This window comes from Dendropsophus ebraccatus, chromosome 1, assembly GCF_027789765.1.
Source record: "Dendropsophus ebraccatus isolate aDenEbr1 chromosome 1, aDenEbr1.pat, whole genome shotgun sequence".
Classification (NCBI taxonomy): Eukaryota; Metazoa; Chordata; class Amphibia; order Anura; family Hylidae; genus Dendropsophus; species Dendropsophus ebraccatus.
The window spans coordinates 81,988,106-82,011,285 of record NC_091454.1 but is presented as its reverse complement, the minus strand read 5'-3'; the positions used below and the strand labels follow the sequence as shown (position 1 = coordinate 82,011,285).

The 23,180-nt window shown below is 42.3% G+C and overlaps 1 protein-coding gene across 3 annotated transcripts in view; it reads right to left on the bottom strand.

The window, feature by feature from the left end:
• Positions 1-22,933, bottom strand: part of LRRIQ1 (leucine rich repeats and IQ motif containing 1) — a 112,963-nt gene extending 90,030 nt beyond the window's left edge. For 2 of the 3 annotated variants that reach the window (XM_069974090.1, XM_069974101.1), the window contains exons 1-7: positions 22,574-22,933; positions 19,090-19,219; positions 18,721-18,812; positions 16,643-16,754; positions 15,274-15,503; positions 3,548-3,622; positions 1,018-2,088 (exon numbers count right to left, since the gene is read on the bottom strand). In XM_069974090.1, the coding sequence (XP_069830191.1) occupies positions 1,018-2,088; positions 3,548-3,622; positions 15,274-15,503; positions 16,643-16,754; positions 18,721-18,812; positions 19,090-19,219; positions 22,574-22,705 (1,842 nt within the window). In that variant the 5' untranslated portion in view covers positions 22,706-22,933. The remainder of the gene's footprint in view (positions 1-1,017; positions 2,089-3,547; positions 3,623-15,273; positions 15,504-16,642; positions 16,755-18,720; positions 18,813-19,089; positions 19,220-22,573) is intronic. The other variant, XM_069974107.1, reaches the window with a different exon arrangement.
• Between the last annotated feature and the right edge of the window lie 247 nt (positions 22,934-23,180).

The following is a 23,180-nucleotide window of genomic DNA, read 5'->3' as shown; positions in this document are numbered from 1 at the left end:
CCTCTGGGGGCATTATTAGTTCATCACAGCAGGGGATCCTACATACAGGGGGCACAGCAGGGGATCCTACATACAGGGGCATCCCACATTCCTAATCGCTTTACTGCACATAACACCAAACAGCGCAGTTACTTTGGGAGCCGACAGGAGGAAGAAATGATTTGCAAGTTGCTAGAAATGTGGGGAGCCTAAATTGTTTGTCTTGCAGGTTCTGAAGAGATGAAAAGTAGCTGGAAGAAATCATCATTGCGGATGGAGAGGAAAAGGGAAAGTGACTCCTCAGATCAAAGAAGATGTCACCTGTGAGTCACTGTATGACGGTTTTCTTATTTTGTAGAACATTATTTAGTAGGGGTGCCCCGAGGAAATTTTTTTTCCAAGGTGTGCCCCGAGGTGGAAAAGGTTGGGAAGCACTGACCTAGCCACTTGAGTGCTGCGTTTACTCTTATTATATATATATATATATATATATATATATATATATTGTATATATATGGCTAAAAAAGTTGCAGGGGAGGTAAAAAAATTACTCAAATGCAAAAACAGGCAAAAAAAAAAGTAAACGTGATGTGTGAAAATGATCCTATACTACTCTTTTTCATATGTCCACATTTGCAATGTTCGGTATATCTTATGGACTGAGCTGTGTCTGTCTTCTCATTTGTGACATTCCATTTTTCTGATGAAAGTACTTTTATGGATATAACTGTTTTTATCCTGTAAGCCTAGTTTTTATGCAGATGCTGAAGGTTTGTCTTAAGTGGAGTTTAACATCAAAGAATAGTGGACAGTAATTTTCCCCTTACGCAGCCACTATAAAGGTATTGCATGTCTTCTACCACAACAGTCTACCTACAGCAACTCTGACAGATTTACTTTACATAACAAATATTTAATGCTGTTTTGAATTATTAGTTCAGAAGCACCTGATCTGAACCAGCCAACCAACAGCACAATAACCACTGTCACCACTATGATAAAAACATGAGCATGGCAAAAAGTAATGGCTGACATTACCTGTTCCAAGTACTGCCATGGAGTGTTCTGCAGGATGAGGGCTTCCTTCAGTGGAGGCAGCTGTTTTGCTGCAGAGCTTTTCCTTGTTCTTGCTTTTTTAACCACAACCTTTTGATTATCCCTCAAAATCTTGGCCCAAGGTTTGCAGGATTTCATCCATGTTAATCTCTTTGCTTCAGCTTGGTCCGACAGAACCCCATCATTTATGGCTACGTTTTGACATTGTAAGTTTCCAATAATCTGGCTCATGTCTTGTTTATCAATGTGGCTTACTGTGGGAATTAGTCCCTCGGTAGATGTAACTGGCAGTTCAGTCAATGTAGAAGAAGGCCTTTCAGTTTCTATAATCTTCTGTACATCCTTATAATCTTCACTGTGTTCCAATAAGGAGCTACGAGCATCTACCTCTGAGGCTTTGTTGACAACTTCAGGTTTCATGTCAGATGTACATTCCAAAACTCGACGTTTCTCATTGGTATTAACCTTTTTTCTGACATCTATTTCTTGAGGGATTCCGCTGTGCTTTTCCGGCCTTTCCTCTTTCTCATCAGTCCTTTTTGCCATTTTCAGGCAATCGTTTTCAGCTGGGTTTCCATTCCCAGAAGAATACATGGGACTGTTCATTTCTTGATTCCTCTTTTCTTCTTTAGATTTTTCCAATCTAATTTTTTCTTCATTCTTCTTTTTCTCATATTCCCGATGTCTCATTTCCTGTTCCAAAAACTCTTTCCTTTTGGCCTCTTCCATTTTTTTCTTTTGAATTTCTTCATTATGTTTCTTTTCTTCATCCTTTCGTCTTTTCTCCTCAAGTTTCATCTTGATTTTCTGCTCTAGCTCTTTCTTCTCCATGTCCATTTTTTGCTGTAGTTCTAGCTTTCTTTTTAGGTCTTCTTTTTTCTGCATAAGTATAGGTGTGTACACTTTATATACCCGATGTGCTCTGAATGCTGCCTGAATTATCACAGCTGATTTGTGTTGCAGTTCCTTCAAATGCTTTTTGGCATTGGCCTTCTGTTCTTCAAAGGTTTTTTTTTCAACTATCAAATCTGCTTCAATTTTGTTAATTTGATTCTAGAAAACAAAGTTTACCAGCAACATAAATAAATGAAGATAAATAACATAGAAATGTTGAAGACAAATTATTGCATAAAAAGTTTTACTTCTGTACATACAAAAGCAAACTGCATGGTATACATAGTTGAGGACTATATGTACATACAAATAATAATATCTGGGCATAACATGTGCATACACGTGTGCAGAGACTTTTGTTCTATTTCTACAGAAATGGGAGAACTGCATTCCCTGTAGCAGTGATTCCTTCCACTTAAAAAAAAAAAAGTGTGCTACAGGACACTGCCATGTACAGATATTCCGCTTTAGAGGAAGGGGCTTGAGAATCATATGTTGAACCCATCATAATCAATAGGCATTAATGAACTGGTTTCTCCAGCACCTTGCTCCTAATAAGAATAATAGAAGCAGTTTGTCTTAAGTAGAATCCTCCTTTAACAATTACAACTAAATATCTTGCACAACTCCTCAAAGTTGAAACTATAGCTTAAAGTGTAACTATCATTTAAAAAAAATTCTGACATGTCATAGCTGAGAACCCCACCGATCGCTAGAACAAATGGGCAGATGCACTCAGCAGCCCATTCATCTCTACTATAAACTTGTAATACAAGTGATCTGCTTTATAATGGGAGTTTACAGAATGGTATACAGAATGGCCGGAAATTCCATAGGCCCCCATTATAATTTCTCAGACTGCTCGTATTAGCAGTTACAGCAGAGATGAAGGGGCCGAGGGCATGCTGCTGAATGAGTCTGCCCCTTGTTCTAGGGATCGGCGGGGGTCTCAGCACTCAGAACTCGATAAATGCAAACTTATGACATGTCAGAAGTTTTTTTTAAATGATAGTTACACTTTAAATAATGAAAAGACACCATAGATTTATGTACTAGTGATGTTCGACTCGGCTGCAGTTTCAAAATGTGATGCAATGTGGGAATTCCCAGACCTTCCACTCTCTAGTTTTCATTTCTCCCTGACCAGCTTTGTTGGACCTCTTACCTAACCTTCTGGCTCATCCGCTTACCACCAACCTGGATTTGTAATGGCCATGTCTTTAGCCCATACCACCATCAGCAATAAGACCTTCAATTATCAACTATGCTGGGTACCTGCAACCATGGCATCTAAATGATAACATCCTCCTTGTGAAGATTAAGGGAAAAAGAAAATATGATACCTTAGGGACCTATTACACTGACCCATTACTAGCCTTACTTGGCCGATTACCAACCGTTTAGGCCGATAATCATTGTTATAGCACATGTTAAAAGGCAAGGATCAGCCAACATGCACTATATCAGCTGATCGTGGTCTTTCAACATTTTTGAAAGATCAGCTATGGTCTGCAGCGCGTCACTCAATGTACTAGGAGTGTGTCTTGGTACTGACTGTGCCACTCCGCGTTCCAGTCTATAAAACCTTCCAATGTTATACTTCTCTAAAACGATTTACCTGGTGATGCTGTAAATCTTGTTCAAGTTCTTCATTGCTTCTCTTTAGATCTGATTCAAGTTTTTCCTGTTGCTTCTTTAAAAGAGATGCAATTCTGATTATTTTCAATATTTATCATGCATAACTATCATGTAAAGCAAATATCAATGGTTCTAAAACTTTTAAGGATCTAAAAGACTTAAATGTAAAAAATGTGCCTGGATCATTACAATATTAATACATCTATTGTAGTTATGTATGTCCCTTATATCGTGAACAACAAAAGCTCCCATTAAGACACCTATACAATCTCCTAGTAAAGCTGTATACCAAATCAACAAGAGCCACACTCCTCAGTCACCCCTCCCCTCAAAACTGCTGGTACCACTGTGTTCCGCAGTCATTCCATCCACGGTCCTAGGGTCCAAATAGCTCCTGTTGCCCTTTTATAAAATTAATATTTTTACTTTCCCCGGAATATGTACTCTAATGGGCACCAACCCCCTCTCTTTGTCCGAATAAACGTTCTCTTATTACCCACTTGGTGGCTGTAGCCAAAATGCTTATCCCACTCCATTGGAGGTCTACCAACCCCCCATCAATATCTCATTGGATTGAAAGGGTAGAGGATACCAGAAGGCTGGAGGAAATTATTAGTTGGCAGAACTTCTCACATGATGCCTACTTAAAGGTGTGGAATCCTTGGATAGCCCTATTGAAACGTAAACAATCCTAAGTAGTATGTTTTATAATATACAATACATATCTGTATATGGATATTTTACTTTAAATGTTTACATTTAAATGTTTGTTCTTGAGTCTTTGATATGGTGGGACGCAGCACTCCCTCCCCCCCCCTCTTACTTCCCTCTCTTCTCCTCTGTTTCCTATACAACTTCCCCCTCCCCCCTCCCATGGTTCTGTTGGTTCCCCCCCCCCCTCCCTCCCTCTCACCTAAGACCCTCTCTATATTTTATATCTAGAAAAGACTGTTATGACTGTTATGACTCTGTAACTTATATCTATATTATGTATCATAGTATGTACAGTTTTGAACTAAATCTATAATGAGGGCCCGACCCCTCCCCCCCCCCTTTTTCTCTCTGTATTCCCTAAAGTATTGTTGTAAAAACTAAAAAACTTCAATAAATAAAGAGTGAAAAGAAAATTTATATTTTCATCCGGAGGTGACACTGCTTCTTCAGTTCAAAAGATAATTTTTATGAAAAGGATAGCACCAAGAGCTATTTTGACCATGGGACCACACGTGGAAAGTGTGCGGCAACACAATGGTACATCGGTTTGGGGGGGGGGGGGTATAAAAGGAATCTGTCAACTGTAAATTACATTCCAAAATGCAGACTCTGTTACATACTGTTGGGCCCTGGCTTCTATCTCAATCTCTATCTTTGACACTGGAGAATAAAAGCATTTCTCTACAATCTGGAAGCACAGACAGATATATGAAAAGTACTTGGCATCTTATTGACTTAACAGGTATTAATGCTGGCAGCAGTTTGGAAAGTGAATTGCATCTTAGAAGCATTAATGACATGTCAAAAAAAAAAACTTTTGATGACACACAGACATGAAAACAGTTTTGATCTGAATGTCCAGACCCACACCAATCACTAGTTAGAGCCAGGAGAAGCGCATGGCTAAGTGCCTAACTCCCTGTTTTCCCCTTAATGTTGCTGGAGTTGGATTCTTCTGCAGCAAAACATGGACAGCAACGAACCAGAGAGTGAAGCACTAAGCAGTGTGCTTCCCCCAACTCTATCTAACAATCCATGGGGGTATGAACCCAGATCCTGGCTGATCAAAACTTTTGAGATGTCTGTGTGGCAAAATCTGTGTGGAATGTAGACGAATCTAACCTGATCATATGTCCTTATTGCACAGTAGACGCTGAGGAAGAAGGTGTGTTTCTTACTTTTCTCCTCAGTGGCGTTAGGATGCAGTTAGTTGGTCCGGTAAGAAAGACAGTTAGGAGCACTGGGGCACCCGTGAGAAGCACTGCCCGCCCCCATAGCACTGATTCGGCCTGCTCTATTCATTATGATGGGGGGGGGGGGGGGCAGATCAGCGATATTGGGGCAGGCAGTACTCCTAACAGGTGCCCCAGTGCTCCTAATGGTCTTACTGGACTGTGGAGCACACGATTAACTGCACCGGAACAGAGCGGAGGAGTAAGAGACATACCTTCCTCCTTGGCGTCTCCTGTGCAGTAGGGCCTTATCAGCAGCTTAGACTAATCTTTCAACTGACCCAAAGCCTGCACTTTACTATATGGCAAGGATTCTTTCACGTTTTGTTGTGCTCTTTGCAGTATAATATAAAAAGAGCTGACACCGCCAATATAGCAAACACCCCCAGTGTGAGATCACCTTGGTCTTGGTTAAACAGTCCTTATAGTGCTGCACAATCGCAACAAAGTAAAGTCCAATATGCCTATATAAACAAAGAAAAGAGCTCCGCAGTGCCCACCATTGTGAATTCACTTCTTTATTAATCACATCCTATCATTGTACTTGTTCTGTAGAAAAAGTGAATTTACAACACTGGGTGCCGCTGAGCTTCTTTCTTTCTTTAGGGTGGGTTCATACTAAGAAATTTTCGCGGATAATGTCAGCGGAATTCCACAGTATGTCCGCGCCCACGGCCGTGCGACTTTCCGCCGGCTCCATAGACACCATTCTATGGGCCGGCGTATTCCGCTATCCGCCGAAAGAAGTGACATGTCGGATAGCGGAATACGCCAGCCCATAGAATGGTGTCTATGGAGCCGGCGGAAAGGCGCGCGGCCGTGCTCGCGGACAGCCGACGGAATTATGCGGAGTTTATCTGCGAGAATTCCTCAGTATGAACCCACCCTTACACAGTATGTGTCTCTGTCGTATACATAGGGAAAGCTCCCAGAACACATGTAAAAGTATGTACAGGCACCCATAAATTTGACTGGACAAAAGTTTGCCCTATTACCCTTTGATGTGCTGAAATACATCAGTATAACTTCTATGTGAAAAAGCACAGTTGGCTGTGTCATTTCATACAAAGGCATCCAGTAAAAAGCTTCTACAGCTTTGCATGTCTATACTTTATTTTAAACATGGAAGCCGATGGGTGATGGATGCCATTGTATCCCTGCACAGTGGCATCTCTCAGATGTATAGGTCAGGAAATCTCCACTATCTATACCTCTGCAATACAGTGTAATTGCAGTCTAAAACAGGTTGGTATGTGTCGGTCAGAATACTGTGTTAATAATATGAAGAATGGATGACTATATGCTGCAGACTGGATATCTAGTGATGGTTCAGTCCCACACAGATAACAGTCCCTCTTTATACACTATGACTAATCTTTTAGCACGAATCACTGGTCTTCAGTGTTTGCAATATGTTACGGGGCTCTTCTACATGGTAAACATGTTGAGCTGCCATCTAAATTCAGACATCCTCTGTACATCCTATAAGAAACGAGCGCTTGTAGTGCCTGCAAATAAAACTTGGCATTCATGAACCGTACTTCTTTCAACTGCACACAAAACAACATGTAAGCATCAAGTGTCAATAGAAAGTCTTGAAGAACGCTGGCATTAGTAATAGTATTCATTGTTTACATCATGCTCATCTTAAATTCATCTGGTCCAGCTTATTTCAGCAAGATCAGCCAACCTTTCTATGTGTATGGGTGTATTCTGACTCTCGAAAGATCTCAGAAGACAGAATGGTGAAATTTGAATGGGCCCAATACTTTTACCATCATGAAGAAAAGCTGCTATTAAAGGTGTCTGGCAGAGGCTAGCTCTCTTCTTGGCATACAAAGTACACTGTATGTGTATCAGAGACAGCTAATGGCTGAATGAATGTTTGGTTGACAGCTATCTAAAATGTGAGACTTACCCCAGTTCAAATGACAGTATATCTTTTTTGCATACCTGTCACAGATGTGTGCATATCACCAGTAAAACAAATGCATCATACAAATATAATAATTAATATAACTATTAACCCTTAGAGGACCGGGCCAATTTAAATTTTAGCGTTTTCGTTTTTTCCTCCTTGTGCTTAAAAGGCCATAGCACTTGCATTTTTCCACCTAGAAACCCACATGAGCCCTTATTTTTTGCGCCCCTAATTGTACTTTGCAGTGACAGGCTGAATTTTTTCATAAAGTACACTGCGAAACCATGAAAAAATTCAATGTGTGGTGAAATTGAAAAAAAAAAAACAACGCTTTTTTTTAATATATGGGAGGTATTTTTTTACGCCATTCACCCTGGGGTAAAACTGACATGTTATATATGTTCCTCAAGTCATTACGATTACAACGATATGTAACATGTATAACTTTTATTAATCTGATGGCTTGTAAAAAATTTAAACCATTGTTAACAAACATATGTTCCTTAAAATCGCTCCATTCCCAGGCTTATAGCACTTTTATCCTTTGGTCTATGGGGCTGTATGAGGTGTCATTTTTTTGCGCCATGATGTGTTCTTTCTATCGGTACCTTGATTGCGCATATGCGACTTTTTGATCGCTTTTTATTACATTTTTTCTGGATTTGATGCAACCAAAAAATGCACAATTTTGCACTTTGGGATTTTTTTGCGCTTACGCTATTTACCGTGCGAGATCGGGAATGTGATTAATTAATAGTTCGGGCGATTACGCACGCTGTGATACCAAACATGTTTGTTTATTTTTATTTATAACATGGGAAAAGGGGGGTGATTCACACTTTGATTAGGGAAGGGAGCTTTTTACTAATAATAACACTTTTTTTTTTACTTTTACTTATACTAGAAGCCCACCTGGGGGACTTCTAGTATAAGAACACTGATCTCTCATACAGATCTATGCTGTATAGATATACAGCATAGATCGATGAGATAGCAACCGAATGCTGAGCCGTGATCAGCGCCATTACGGCATTAGTTAATCGCGCTCTGAACCGCCGCGGTCCCGGGTGCCGCATGTAGCCCGGGACCGCGGCTATTAGTGGGCACGGTCCGATCGCCATTACCTGCATCAGGTAATCGGATGCAGCTGTCATCTTTGACAGCTGCATCCGATTATCTAATTAACGGGCACGGCGATCGGACCGTGCCCGCTAATAGCCACGGTCCCGGGTGACATGCGGCACCCGGGACCGCAGCGGTTCAGAGCGCGGCCCCGCTCTGAACGCCTGTGGGCGCCCTGGACGTACAGGTACGTCCAGGGTCGCCTAAGGGTTAATATATTATTATTACTATTTAATTAATAGTATAATATAATATTTCATGGCGTAAAAGGAAACATACACATGACTATGATTTGGCCATTTATGGCACATATATTTTGTCAAATATACTAGTGGTGTGCCACAAGGGTCTATTCTGGGTCCTCTTCTTTTTAATATGTCTGTAAGTGACACAGGAGAAGGTTTGGTTGGTAAGGGGTGTCTGTTTGCTGATGACACAAAAGTGTGCAATAGGGTTATAATTCCTGGGGGTGTCAGTAATATGAAAAAAGATTTAGCTTTACTAGATGAGTAGTCCAAACAATGGAAATTGCAGTTTAATGTTTCCAAATGTAAAATATTGCACTTGGGGAGGAGGAATTCTCTGAGTATCATATCGGCAGTTCTGTGTTGGCAAAGACTTTAGAAGAGAAGAATTTAGGAGTAGTGATTTCTGACAGCCTTAAAATGAGTCACCAGTGCAACCAGGTGGTGGGGAACGCAAATTGTATGCTGGGCTATATCTAGATGTATAACCAGTAGGAAGAGGATAGATAGTATAGAGCTTTGGTTAGACCACATCTGGTATACTGTGTCCAGTTCTGGAGACCTCACCTAAAAAAGGACATTGATCAAATAGAACAGGTCCAAAGACGGGTCACAAAAATGGTGGAAGGTGTCAGGCATAAACCATATCAGGAAAGACTTAAGGATTTGAATCTGTATACTCTGGAGGAAAGAAGGGAAAGGGGGTACATGATCAAAACCTTTAAGTATGTTAAAGAGTCACCGACGTTTTTTTTTTTTTTTTTTTTTGCAGAATTCAATAGTCCAGACGATTTTAAGAAACTTTGTAATTGGGTTTATTCCTTTTTCCAGGTCCCCCCTCCCTCCTCTTTTCCATTAACTGCAAAAAATCAGGAAATTGCAACTTGTTGCTTCAGACACAACCCTGTCTGTTCTATAGAGAGGGGAGGGGGGAGGAGAAAGGAGGGAGATTAGTCGGCAGCAGAGAGGAAAACAAAGGATTACAGGCAGCAGCTGGGTGAAGCTGTATTCAGAGGTCAGAGAGGTCAGTTCTGACTGTCAGAGGAGACAGCCGTGTCATGTATTTGTAAATTAACTTTTTGTTGTCTTGGTGTCTCATTTCCCTCTCTCCATAGGAGAACAATGAAGACAGGGGGGAGAGCTTCAAACTGCTTTTCCATGATAAAAATTCATTTTTTGGCTAATAAACCCAATTACAAAATTTCTTAAAATCGCCTGTGACAGTGACACTTTAAAGGACTAAATAAGGTTCAGGGGGGAAGTAAAAAAATAAACTTTAGAACAAGAGGACACAGTGAGAGGTTAGTTGGAGGAAAGATCAGAAGCAATGTGAGAAAATATTACTTAACTGAAAAAGTAGTAGATACTTGGAACAAACTTCCAGCAGTTGGTAAATATACAATAACAAAATGTAAACCTGCTTGGGATAAACATATATCTATCCTAAGATAATAACAATGGAAATACTAAAAAGGCAGACTAGATAGGCCTAGTTATCTTTTTCTGCAGATAATCTTCTATGTTTCTATACAGTCTACTTCACTTACACTATTGGGCCATGTTCACACGTCGGATGGCCGGTCTCTCAAAAGATCATCCCGGCCGGTACTGCAGGCCGGATGATCTTTATGGCCACAGAGTTCTGATGCGGGCACATCCGTGCGCACCCGCATCAGAACTCTCCGCTGCATGCTATGCACAGTGTGCACTGACATGGTTTTCTACGGTTGCTATTCAATGAATAGCGGCCGCAGAAAACTGACATGTCAGTTGTTTGCGCTGCCCCTAGGGATCCTGGCCGGAGCGTATACCCTGTGTATACGCTCCGGCCTGAATCCCACAGACGGCCAGGTAACGTATATTTTCGTAATAATCACGGCCGCTGTACAACGGACATGATTTTACGAAAATATACGTTGTGTGAACATAGCCCTGATCACAACTTTAGGGCCCATTGAATTGGATTGGTCTCTCCTGGGCTGAATAAGCCTACAACTGGGCAGATAGGAACCAAATGATTTCTTTTATAGCAGCCTTGGGACATGGGTGGAGTGCAAGCCAACAGGAGGTAGCCACCCCCCCCCCCACACACACACACACTCAACAGAAAAAAAGGGAAATTTTGGCAGCACATCTATGACTCTGTTCACACTGCAGTTTGCACGCTGCTTGTGGCTTAAGTACAGACAAAAAACAGGGACCGTGTCTCTGAGGACGCCTTAACGTGGCGACATGGTACACTCTGATCAAATAGTTTGCTAAGATCCTCACTTTTCTAAAAAAAAAAATTTTTAATTTTTAATATCTACAGAGCAGGTGTTTGCCATGTGTACGCTGGGAGGAGTGTATACGGTAGGCCCTTGCACCTGTGGGTTGCTGTTGCACCTTTTGTTTTTTGTCTGTACTTAAGCCACAAGCAGCGTGCAACCTGCAGTGTGAACAGAGTCATAGATGTGCTGCCAAAATTTTCCTATTCAGACGATGCCCAGAAAAAATAGGACATGTCCTAGTGCGGAGTGTGATCGCGGCACGAATTTCCCAACAGAAGTCCATGGGATCTGTTTTCACGAATTCCATGATTGTCACATCCGTGGAACCCGTGATAAACACTGATGTAATAGCACCAGTAGTGAAAGTAGGTAGGTGCGGGGGGGCAGCATCCACTCCCAAGTCCAGGCAGGGGGCCCACAGAAGTCTCCACTGAGATTTCAACTCCATTGGCGGCCTGTGACTCCCCGGCTCCCACGTCCCTCCTCACCCTCCTTACCTTCCTGTCGTTAGCCACATTGAGAGCCTGCTTGTTGGACAGTTGACCCAAGGGGTCGGCCATGCCAATCATTCTTGTGGCCAGGCCAAAGTCAGAAATGTTCTGCCTCCAGCCACAAGAGGCTGCTCCCTCCTCCTGTGCTGTAGCGTACGAGTGATGTCACTTGTGCACACACACAGAGCGGGAAAAAGGCCAACATCCGAAACCTAGAGTGGGGTGTATAGATTTGAACAATATACTGGGGGATGGGATGCCTACATGTGATGGAGTGCATACTGGGAGATGGGATGCCTACGTCAGTGATTAACCCCTTGCCTCCGCAGCCTGTTTTGGCCTTAATGACCAGGGCCTATTTTTCAAATCTGACCTGTCTCTCTTTATGAAGTTATTAATCTGCGATGCTTTTAATAATAACGGTTATTCTGAGATAGTTTTTTCGTGACATATTCCTCTTTATGTTTGTGGTACACTTTGGTTGATACACTCAGTAGTTTTTTGTAAACAACAAAACATTTGCACAAAAATTAGAAAAATTTACATTTCTTTCTATTCAAAATTCTCTTCTCCTAAGAAAAATAGTCATGCCACATAAACTAATTATTACTGCAACATCTACGACATGTCTACTTTATGGTGACATCATTTGGTGAACGTCTTTTTACTTATTAGGATGTTAGAGGGCTTCGAAATTTTGCAGCGATTTTTCATATTTTCAGGAAAATTTCAAATTCTGATTTTTGTAGGCACCAGTTCAGTTCTGAAGTGGATTTGTGGGGCTTGCATGTTAGTTACCCCCATAAATCCCTCCATTGTAAAAAACTGTACCCCTCAAAGTATTCAAAGTAACATTTCATTTCAAGTTTATTAACCCTTTAGGTGTTTCACAGAAATTTAAGCAAGTTGGAGGGAAAATTTTAAATTTTCATTTTTTTGGCAGATATTCAATTTTAATCAATTTTTTCCTCTAACACAAAAAATACTAACTGAGAAATACAACTCACTACATATCCCCCTTATTCCAATGTTTCTAGAAATCCCCTAAATGTGGCCCCAGTGCGTCACCTGACTCAATCACAAGCCGCAGGTTTTTTATAGCCATTATGTCACAGAGGCTTTGTGGTGCCAAAATATTTGTGTAAGACAAGTTGACGTTTCCATCGGTACCATTCTGGGGGACATGTGACACCCTGATCAATATTTAGTTAAATTTTTTATAAGGTGGTATGAATAAAAAACACAATTTAGCAGCTGTTTTCCACGATTTATTTGTACGCCGTGTACTACACGTTACATATGACATGTTATTGTTATTCGACAGGGCGGTACGATTACAGTGATATCCATTTTATATAGCTTTTGTTATAGTTTATGGCATTTATACTATACAAACTGTTTGTGTCTTGCATATTGTAAGACCAGTAATATTTTTATTTTTTCGCCAATGGAGTTATTTGACAGATTTTTTTTTGCAGCATAAGCTGACGTTTTTATTGGTACACCTTTTGGGTACATGTGACGTTTGGATAGCTTTTATCTATATTTTTTAGGGTGCGTGATTAACAAAAAATTGTCATTTTGGTTAGTTTTTTATTTATTTTTTTAATGGCGTTTAATAGCATCGGGTGCTATGATTAATGTAACAGTTTAATAGACGGGGTCATTACGGATATACGGCGATACCAAATATGTGTATCTTATTTATAGGGGGTTGTTTATAAAGGTAGGGTTGGTGAATGTGTATATTTATTTATTTTACCTATTTATGTATTTAATTAATTTTTAATTAATTTATTAATTAATTAATGTATTTGTGTGTGTTTTTTTCTTCTTCTACTTTTGCAGATATATATATATATATATATATATATATATATATATATATATATATATATATATATATACATACATATACACATACACATACACATATACACACAGCTGACAGCTCATTCAAAGCTGAGTACCGGGAGGGAGCCAGAGCCGAATACGGGCAGGGGTGAGCTGGAACAGGAGCGAGGGGGGGGAGCACATGTGAGTGAATGGGAAGCCGGATCGGGGGAGGTGGGGGCACAAGCGCACGGGGAGGGGGGGCCGGATCGCATGGGGAGGGGGGGCCGAATCGCATGGATGGGGAGGGGGGAAAGGGAACGCATGGAGAGGGGAGGGGGCCAGATCGCATGGGGAGAGGGGGCCGGATCGCATGGGGAGAGGGGGCCGGATCGCATGGGGAGGAAGCAGGATCGAGGCGGGGGGAGCAGCAGCACGGAGAGGGAGCTGGACTGGGGCGGGGGGAGCAGCACGGGGTCAGAGAGGGAGGGATAGAGGCTGGGGGAGGACATCAGCAGAGGTGGCAGGAGGAGGCAATGTCTGTAGCCTCCTCCTGCCACCCTGATCAGCCGGAGGCATCAGATCTCCCCACAGACGCAGCGGTCGCAACGACCGGGGCGTCTACGAGGTTAACTGCCTGGGGGGAGCACGGCTCCCCTCCGGGCAGTGGCAGCGGGAGGAGACTGTGTTACACAGCCTCCTCCCGCTTCCCGATCTCAAATAGGGAGAGTGGGGGGAGGCAGAAAAGGCATGACGTCCAGGGACATCATGATGCGTTCTGCCACTGCTTTCATGATGTCCCTGGACGTCATATTGGGGGAAGGGGTTAAAAAAAGGACACGGGTTAAAAAAACTGATGAAATTAAAGCGACTCTGTATCCACAATCTGTCCCCCCAAACCACTTGTACCTTTGGATAGCTGCTTTTAATCCAAGATCTGTCCTAGGGTCCGTTCGGCAGGGGATGCAGTTATTGTCATAAAAACAACTTTTAATCCTGAAGCGCTGTGTCTAACGGCCGGGGCTTACATTTGTATATGCATTAGGCTGGCACCACCTCTAAGTCCTTCCTCCCCACCCTCCTCATTATTAGGAATGATCCAGGAACATTTACTGCTGTTTGAGCTTTGCACAGGTGTATTAACGATCCAGCCCATGTGCCGGGCTGCCACAGGTGGGGAATAGGAAGCAATCTGCCTGGGGCATTCCTAATGATGAGGAGGATGGGGAGGAAGGACAGAGAGGGTGTGCCAGCCTAATGCATATACAAATGTAAGCCCTGGCCGTTAGACACAGCGCTGAAGGATTAAAAGTTGTTTTTATGACAATAACTTCATCACCTGCCGAAAGGACCCCAGGACAGATCTTGGATTAAAAGCAGCTATCTGAAGGTACAAGTGGTTTGGGCGGTCAGATTGTGGGCACAGAGTCGCTTTAAATGCAGTTTTTCACGAATTACAGAGGTAGTTAGAGAACTTAAATCACAGTGCTTAAAAATCACTAAAATTGTGAATGGAGCCTATATGTGTGGCAAATGGTTTTAAGTGCTACTGGATGACTATGTTCGGGCCCTTAAACTGAATGGACACTCTGTCTACATGCTGTGGTAGGAATTTTGTGACAGGATACAAACTTATAACACAGATGAGCTGAGTATACAATCTGAACCCAACTTATTAAGTAAAACTTGTACCAAGAAGACAACCCCTTTAATTTTATCCAAAAACACAGCTCTAGATAACCAACAAAACACTATCATAAAAAATGCAAGACAAGAATTCACTCTATAGCAGCCTATATATACACTATATTTTCGTGAAGACCTAAAGCAGTTTTCTCGGCATTCATACAAGAGTATTTCAGACTTATCCTGACTTACTTGCTGAAGGGTACTAAGCATCAAAAGCTCTTTCTCAAACTCTTTCTTCCGATTCTCTTGCTTTTCATCTTGTTCTTTGATTTCTTTCTCAAGGACCGCTTTCTGAGCATTGACTGCAGCTCTATTCACTTCCTCGTGCTTCTCTTGTTCTTTTTCCCACTGCTGCAGTTTCTGTCTACAGCTTTCTTCAACCTCAATGTAACTAAGGTTTATGACCTCATCTGTGCCATCTGCAAGACAATACTCTGCACAGTCATTGCAATTCTGAGAGGCCAACATCCACAATTACTTCAACTATGTGCTACAATTCACCACAAGGAAGGAAAAGACAGCAAACCGTAATATGCAGGTGCACACCACTTGTACAAACTTATCTTTATAGAGGAAGAATCACCTTTTTTTGCTGATGCTTACATGTAATATAACTTTATAAGAATAAATGTATAGCTTTTTTTTACAAATTCCCTTTCGTTGACTGGCTATTTAAGCCCTGCAGTTCACAATCACCTGTGCTGCTGCACAGCGCTATACTGGGCATGGTCCTATTCTCCCCCATGTATTGTATATTCCTATATACAATACCCAGGGGGAGGGGGAACTACCCAGAAGTCCGGCAGCCTCCGCACTGTGAATGGTGATTGTGTTAGAACCAGTAGTGGAGTGAGCGGTGATAGCAACCACTCTTGTGCAGGGGCTGCCATACACAGTGATCATGTCTGGCAGCCTCCTCCCTCCAGGTACTGTATAAGAATATGTAACACATCGGGGGAACAAGACTATACTGTATATGGCTGTGTAGTAGTACTAGATCAGAGCAGAGGATTGGGAACTACATGACAGCCCTGTAATTCCAGACACAAATGTCGGTGGCAAGAGGGGCTGTGTGTCAAAAGTGAATATGTAAAAAAAAAAAACAATACCTTTTAATACATTTATATTACAAAGTATTATAACTTTCTTAAGGCAATGTATTAGAAAATTTTTTTTCTCCATAATACCCCTTTAAAGTTTCTCTCAGCCGACCTTTTATCACAGTTACAGCATATTCAGGTTCCTTCACTCAAATCCTCTCCCTATCACCTTAAACCACACAAACTCTTGCAACTAGAAGACCATAGAGATGTAATAATGTACAGGATGGATATCCACCATGAGAAATAGAACAGTTCTATTGAAAATGTATTTATGCCCAACATCAAAAGTATATTTAAACAGTACAATAGACCCCTCTGGGTATGTTACAATATACATCTCTCAGCTTCTTGACACAGCGTCAATACTAAACAGCACATTCACCACTTGAACTTCAAGAGACAGCCATTAATTTCAATGCAGAAAACAGGAAGACAATCCAATATGGTATCCACACCTAACTTAGCTGCAGGCTCAGGATCTTTTCTTCTGACATTCAAGTCTTCTATTTCAGCATTATCACCACTGAACAGAACTTTTCTGTTATCTTCTTCTATGTCAGCCAAAACCTAAAAAGAGAAAAAAAAATGTAACAATAAGACAAGGTGTTGAGGGGTAGAGAAGGAAATGCAATAGAAAGCTTTTTTGGATAACACCAAAGATATAAGCACTGTAAATACAAAGATCCATCAAGTAATCTATAATCTCAAATAAGAGAAATCTCATAGTGGATTGTCATTGGAACACACATACAGTAGGTGTAGATCCAATTCCAAAGTGCATACATCATCAACAGGTGACTACGTATATACTGATCTGCAGTGGAGTTAAAAACTCCTGCCTAATATTGTATAGTGCACCCAACCCCCCCCCCCTTTCTGTTGCAAAAACAACCCTGAAGAATGGACCTCTGAAGGTGTCCTGTGTTATCTGCCATTAGGATGTTAGCAGTAAACAAGTCAAACCCTGTAGGCTGGTGAGCTGGGGTCCCATGGATCAGACCAGTGGTGGTGTACTTGGCCAGCAACAATGTATAGGTAGGTTGTACCTGTCACATGGATGTCAAGACCCAAAGTTCTACCCAAAGCATTACACTCCCTCCACCAACTTGCCTCCTTCCCATAGTACAACCTGGTGCCATCTCTTCCCTGGGTAGGTGATGCACAAACATCCCAACAATCCACATGATGTTACATAAATTGTGATCCATCAAACCAATATTTAATGCTCAGTGGTTTATGCCTGATGTTTATGTGCCCATTGTAGGTGCTTTCAGCAGTTGGCATAAGTCAGCATGGGCACTCTGTGATGCACTGTGTGTTCTAGTTCTAACAGCTTTCTAACCTAGCAAGCATCAGCTTCTTCAGCAATTTGTGGTACCATAGCTCTTCTGCAGTACTGAACCAGATGGGCTAGTCCTCTCTCCCCTCTCCCCCTTCATCTGCCTCCAACACAACAACTTCAAAAACAGCAAGACTTATTAAGATAATCAATGTTATTTACTACAATGGTCAGTAGTTTTAATGTCATGGCTGATCAGAGTAGTCTGCATAGTCTGCAAAACTAGTATGTTTTTCTGTCTGTAGTGTCATGTCAGAAATAAAGTGTGGTTCTTTCTTCACTGCTGGATACTGCTATCTGAGCTTCTCCTCTGCGGCAGGTGTGTTTAGTCTGTTACTGTTAAAGAAGAAGTCCGGTGAAAGTTTTTATTAATGTATTGTATTACCATCCAAAAGTTATAAAAATCACCAATATACACTTATCACAGGAAATGCACATAAAGTGCTTTTTTCCCTGCACTTTCTACTGCATCAAGGCTTCCCTTCCTGGATAACATGGTGATGTCACGCCCGACTTCCAGAGCTGTGCGGGCTGTGGCTGCTGGAGAGGATGATGGCAGGGGGATGCTCCGTGTCCCTCCAGTGCCCTGTGTCCCTCAGTGTCCCCCTGCCATCATCCTCTCCAGCAGTCACAAACACCATGGCTCTGGCAAACAACTGATTGGAGGTGCTGCTGTGTGTCAGGTCCCCACAATAACATATTGATAGTCTATACTGACAATAAACCATCAGTGATGAAGTCCTGCAAAATTCCATTAACTATAACTTTTTGGCTTATAAATATGTCTGAGAAATAGGTCCTGTGCTGTTTGTAAAAAACTAAAAAACAGAAACTAAGATGTAAGGATTGCAGAGTCATAGACAAAATAACTCTAAAGAACATAACATATAATATACAGAATAGATAGATAGACAAAAATACAGACAGATAGATATGGATCTCCCCCCCCCCACCACCACCAAAAAAAAAAAAAATTCCGCACCAGTACTACAGACTACAGAGCTCTGGTCAGGTTTGGGACATAATGTCATCGGTACGCTTAGCCATTCAGCGGCCACAGCAGTGTCCTGCCTCATCCCCGAACCTGAAAGCTATGAAACCTCTAAGCCCAGCACAAGAATATCAACAAACACATTTATACACAGGTTTTAAAAGTCTCTTATAAATAATCCTCAGAAGAAAATGGTGGCATACCCGTTTCTTGAATGTCTCTGGTTCTTCATTGTACTCAGAAGCCATTCGAGCCAAATAATCAGAATCATCAGTTGGTTGATGTTTATATTGTGCTATGTCAAAGAAAGGAAATAACATCACATCGAAATGTTCATATTGTCACCCAAAAATATCAGATGTATAATATACCTATTTTTCCGTATACGTACATATAGGCAAATAGTAGGTACATATAGGCAAATAGTAAGTAAATATAGTCAAACAGAAAGTTATCTCTTCCCCAGTTGCAGTTGAGCATCCAGTCTGCAGTTAGAAATAAGAGGAAATGAAGTGTGTGTGTGTGTGTGTGTGTGTATATATATATATATATATATTTTTTTTATACATTACCTGGAAAATATTCACTTGTCCATGTATCTGCAGAATCCAGGTCTTGTAGAATAAGTTTCTCAGCATTTTCACTCCTTTGTTTAACAAATTGTAAAAATGAAAGAACAGATTCTGGAAATTCCTCTATAACCTGCAAACAAAAATCACCTTAAACATAACTGTAGATATAGACCAACAACTGCAGCCTATCTGAATTATACAGCAATATAGTAAGGTAAATCAGTTTTTGTAAAGACTGGGCTGTGTTCTCCAACATACTGACATGAATGAAAAATCTGCTGTGAATATGTAAAGCTATACAGAATGACAGTACCAGGAATTGCAGCAGATTTTTCTGCAGAACTAGCAGCGTTAAATCCCTTGAGATCCTGTATGTGTGAACCCACCCTAAAGGAGAAGTCCCGTGTCAGCCATTTTTTTCAAAAGGGTTTGGGAGGAGGTGGCTGAACATAGAACCATGCACCTACCTCCCCGCTACGGCCACTGACTGGTTGAGTGGGGCTGACATGTCATGACCCAGGTACCTGTTCAGACAACGAAGCGGTTGAACCGGGCACCGAATCGGGGGACAACGGACCCCTGCGCTGGAGCCAGGAAGGTAGGTGCATGTTGTTATGTTCAGCCACCTCCTCCCTGGCTCTTTTGAAAAAACTGTTTCGGAGTTTTGGAGGGGCTGTCTGCTGCCGCCACTGTTCCTATTACATGGAGTGACAGCCAGCAGACCGTTGCAGTCGTTATCAAGATTTTAGGTCATGTTTTAAATATGAATGATCAGACGGCATCATGCATGTCAGCTGATCGATTTAAAACATGAGCTATTATACAAAACAACCGTAATCAGCTCACAGTTTTTCAAAATTGTGACTTGGTTTAAGAGCTCCCTGTACTGGGTGGGAGCGCGAGTGGGGGGAGACATGGTCTGCATAGCGGGGTCTACAGCCCTGTACTCTAACCCAGGAAGTCTCCCTCACCTTCCAAATAATAGCAGATTCACTTCAGGCTGGGGCTTACATCAGAGGACAGGTCTGTGGGATAATCTCTCCAAGCTGTAACCCCCTTCTCCCCAGACAGAGAGTGCTGCTATACTGTGCCCACATCTGCCCTGCTCATTCCTTCATGCTTCCTGCAGTCTCTGTCAGCCCTTGTGTTTCCCATCCTCTCCATTACTGTACAGTAACTTATAATATCACATATTCTGCTGTTTTTTGAATGTGTGTTTCATTTGTTTAAAATGTTATTCAGAAGAATAAATCATAATTTTGGGGGTGTAGAATCAGTCGTGAGGTTACAGAAGGTGTGTACCATGCCTGGCAGGTGGTGCCAAATAAATGATGCTACCTCTACAATGGTCACCTGACATTCTACAACATTAGTGGTAAAACCTCCATGGTCGTCCTTATATTGCAGGGATTTACACTTTGACTATCCAGGCATGATGGGAATTGTAGCTTTGCAACAGCTGGAGGGCTGAAGGTTCCCCATCCCTGCTATACTGAGTGGCATTTCATGTGGCTACTAAACTTCTGTACACTTTGGGGGAGATTTATCAAAGGATGTAAAATTTAGACTGGGGCAAACTGCCCACAGCAGCCAATCACAGCTCAGCTTTTATTTTACCAGAGCTGGAAGCTGAGCTTTGATTGGTTGCTGTGGGCACCAGTCTAAATTTTACACCCTTTGATAAATCTCCCCCTGTATGTATAAGGTGCAAAGTGAAAACCAGACCTATTTGGTGGAACGCATCGTTACTATATGTCCTGCATCAGCTGATTCCCCGGCCTTTACGTTCTCAGTGGAACGCATAATGCTTTCCACTAAGCGGACACGAGTGCCGATGTCACTTCCGGTCTCGCCGCTATTTAGTTCTGGCCTGACCGCAAATGGGAATGGACGCCGCTTGCTACAACGGCGCTACATTCTTCTTGTTCCCCTGCAATTATGGCTCCAAAAGGTCAGTAGCTAAATATGCATTTATATGCCTACACTGGATTTCACCTGGCTTCTGGGCTTGCATCTTCACAGCCTTATACCTGACCTTAAAGGGGAACTCCATGTAGAGGTTAAAAAAAATTAAAATTAAATTCAGAAGCATAATGCATTACTTACCTGTCTATCCCAGTTTTGAAACTACCAAAAATCCTTTTGTTTGGGGGGTTTTGCTCTGTTTTGTGTTTCTGTTCTTCCTGGTTTGGCATTTCCCAGAATGCAATGCTTTCCATCATGTGATCATCACAGCCCCCACCCATTACAATCAGTAAAATTAGTGCAGAAGCTGCTTCTGTTAGGTCAGAGATGGTGAATCACTCAGAGGATTGGGTTATCCAGCCAAGTCTCCTGTGAGATCACGCCCTGCCCCCTGTATGCATCATCAGCAAACACACACAATGTGAGACAGAGGCATGGAAGATTTGTCTCCTAGGGGGGGGATAGTAGAAGGAGCAGGAGACACCAGTGTGGCAGAACTGTACAGATACAGTAATACATTGTATAGACACATCTATATAACTTTTAATGTACTTTTAATAGAAAACAAGTTTTTCTTATCCGGAGTTCCCCTTTAACACTCTCATACCTGCTCTGTCTTGGTTTCTGGGCTCCTACATGTCCTGTGATTTATGGACATACATATTGTATATTACGTGTGCCATTGGACATGATTAGATCATTTGCCACCTCTATACCACAGAGCTATTTCTTGTCTTGATAATCAACAGGCTGCATTTTCCCCAGTGATTCATCCTAGACCCAGGTAAACCTTATGGGCACGTTTACGTTACATTGCTGCTTTATCATATATGTCTGTCCCCTTTGCTGAATGTGACTCTCCTTATGAATTTTCCTTATCCAGAAGATTGATCTATGGCATAGTTATGTGACGTCCCTGTTCATATTAGATCCATGTAGAGAAGAGATACCTACACATACATCTGTTCAGATTTGTTGTCATCCCATGGTGCATTATTTGCTATATATTTTCGCTATATTTGCATATCTGCAGTGACACATATATATGTTTTTAACTTTGTCCATGTATTCTTATTGTGTATTAACACTGTCTGTCTCTATATATATGCTGTACAGATGCCATGATTGCCCGAAACGCGTCGGCTGTAAGAGTTTCTACAATGTTGAATATTTTCTGAGTGCTCAGTATGAATGCCTGTGCTTCTCCAGCTTCTGCAAAACTGCATCTCCCACAATGCCCGGCAGCCCACGCCAGACCATGCTGGGAGTTGTAGTCTTGCAGCAGCAAGAGAGCCACAGCCTATAGAACACTGTGCACCAAGGGAGATGGAGACCTCTTGTTATTACCATCCGTTCCCGTCCTACAGCCCGCCCTGATAGCTGCCTCCTGATTGGAGGAATGCCGACCTGCTGGTATCGCAGTGAGGGCTGCGCAGTCACCGTCTCCTAGCAACGGAGGAAGCATTCCCCCCACCCCGTTACCGGCCTCACTCTCCCTCCTGACCCCCAGCAGTCTCACCTCATCCTGGTCGCACTCTGTGAAGCTGCCGTCCTCTTCCTCCTCATTGTCCCCTGGTGAATCGCTCCCTGCACTCTCCGGTAAAGACAGTGTACTGAGTTCAAGCTCAATATCTTCCTCCATGTTTTCCATCGGCACAACTGCGCTCACGTGATCGCAGGGCAGGAAGGCGTGAGGGGGGCGGCTCTGTGCTGACGTCACTGCAAAACTGAGACTACAAGTCAAAGGCTGTGAACTGTACAGTTGTCACCTGCTGCTTACTGGCCATAGCCCTGCCCCCCAGATCATGTGACCCTCCTGAGTCATGGGATGTCAAGGAGACAGCGTCCTGCTGCTAAGGGGCGGAGCTTACAGACACTGCCTCCTTACTGCCATTAGGCTAATGGTGGAGGCTATAATGTAGTTGCCAAAAGGAGGTGTAAAGGACATGCTATGACGTCATGCCCATGTGACCAGTCTCATGTGTGGGGGCAGCTATCTCCCATCTGCTGGGCTTTCTATGAGGAAGCTGTGTAGTGAGTGCAGTGTATACCAGCAGCAGGAACTAAGCCTCATTGAGGGCACTGTACTGCAGGGTGAGGAGTCTGTGGGTGCAATGCTCTGCAGG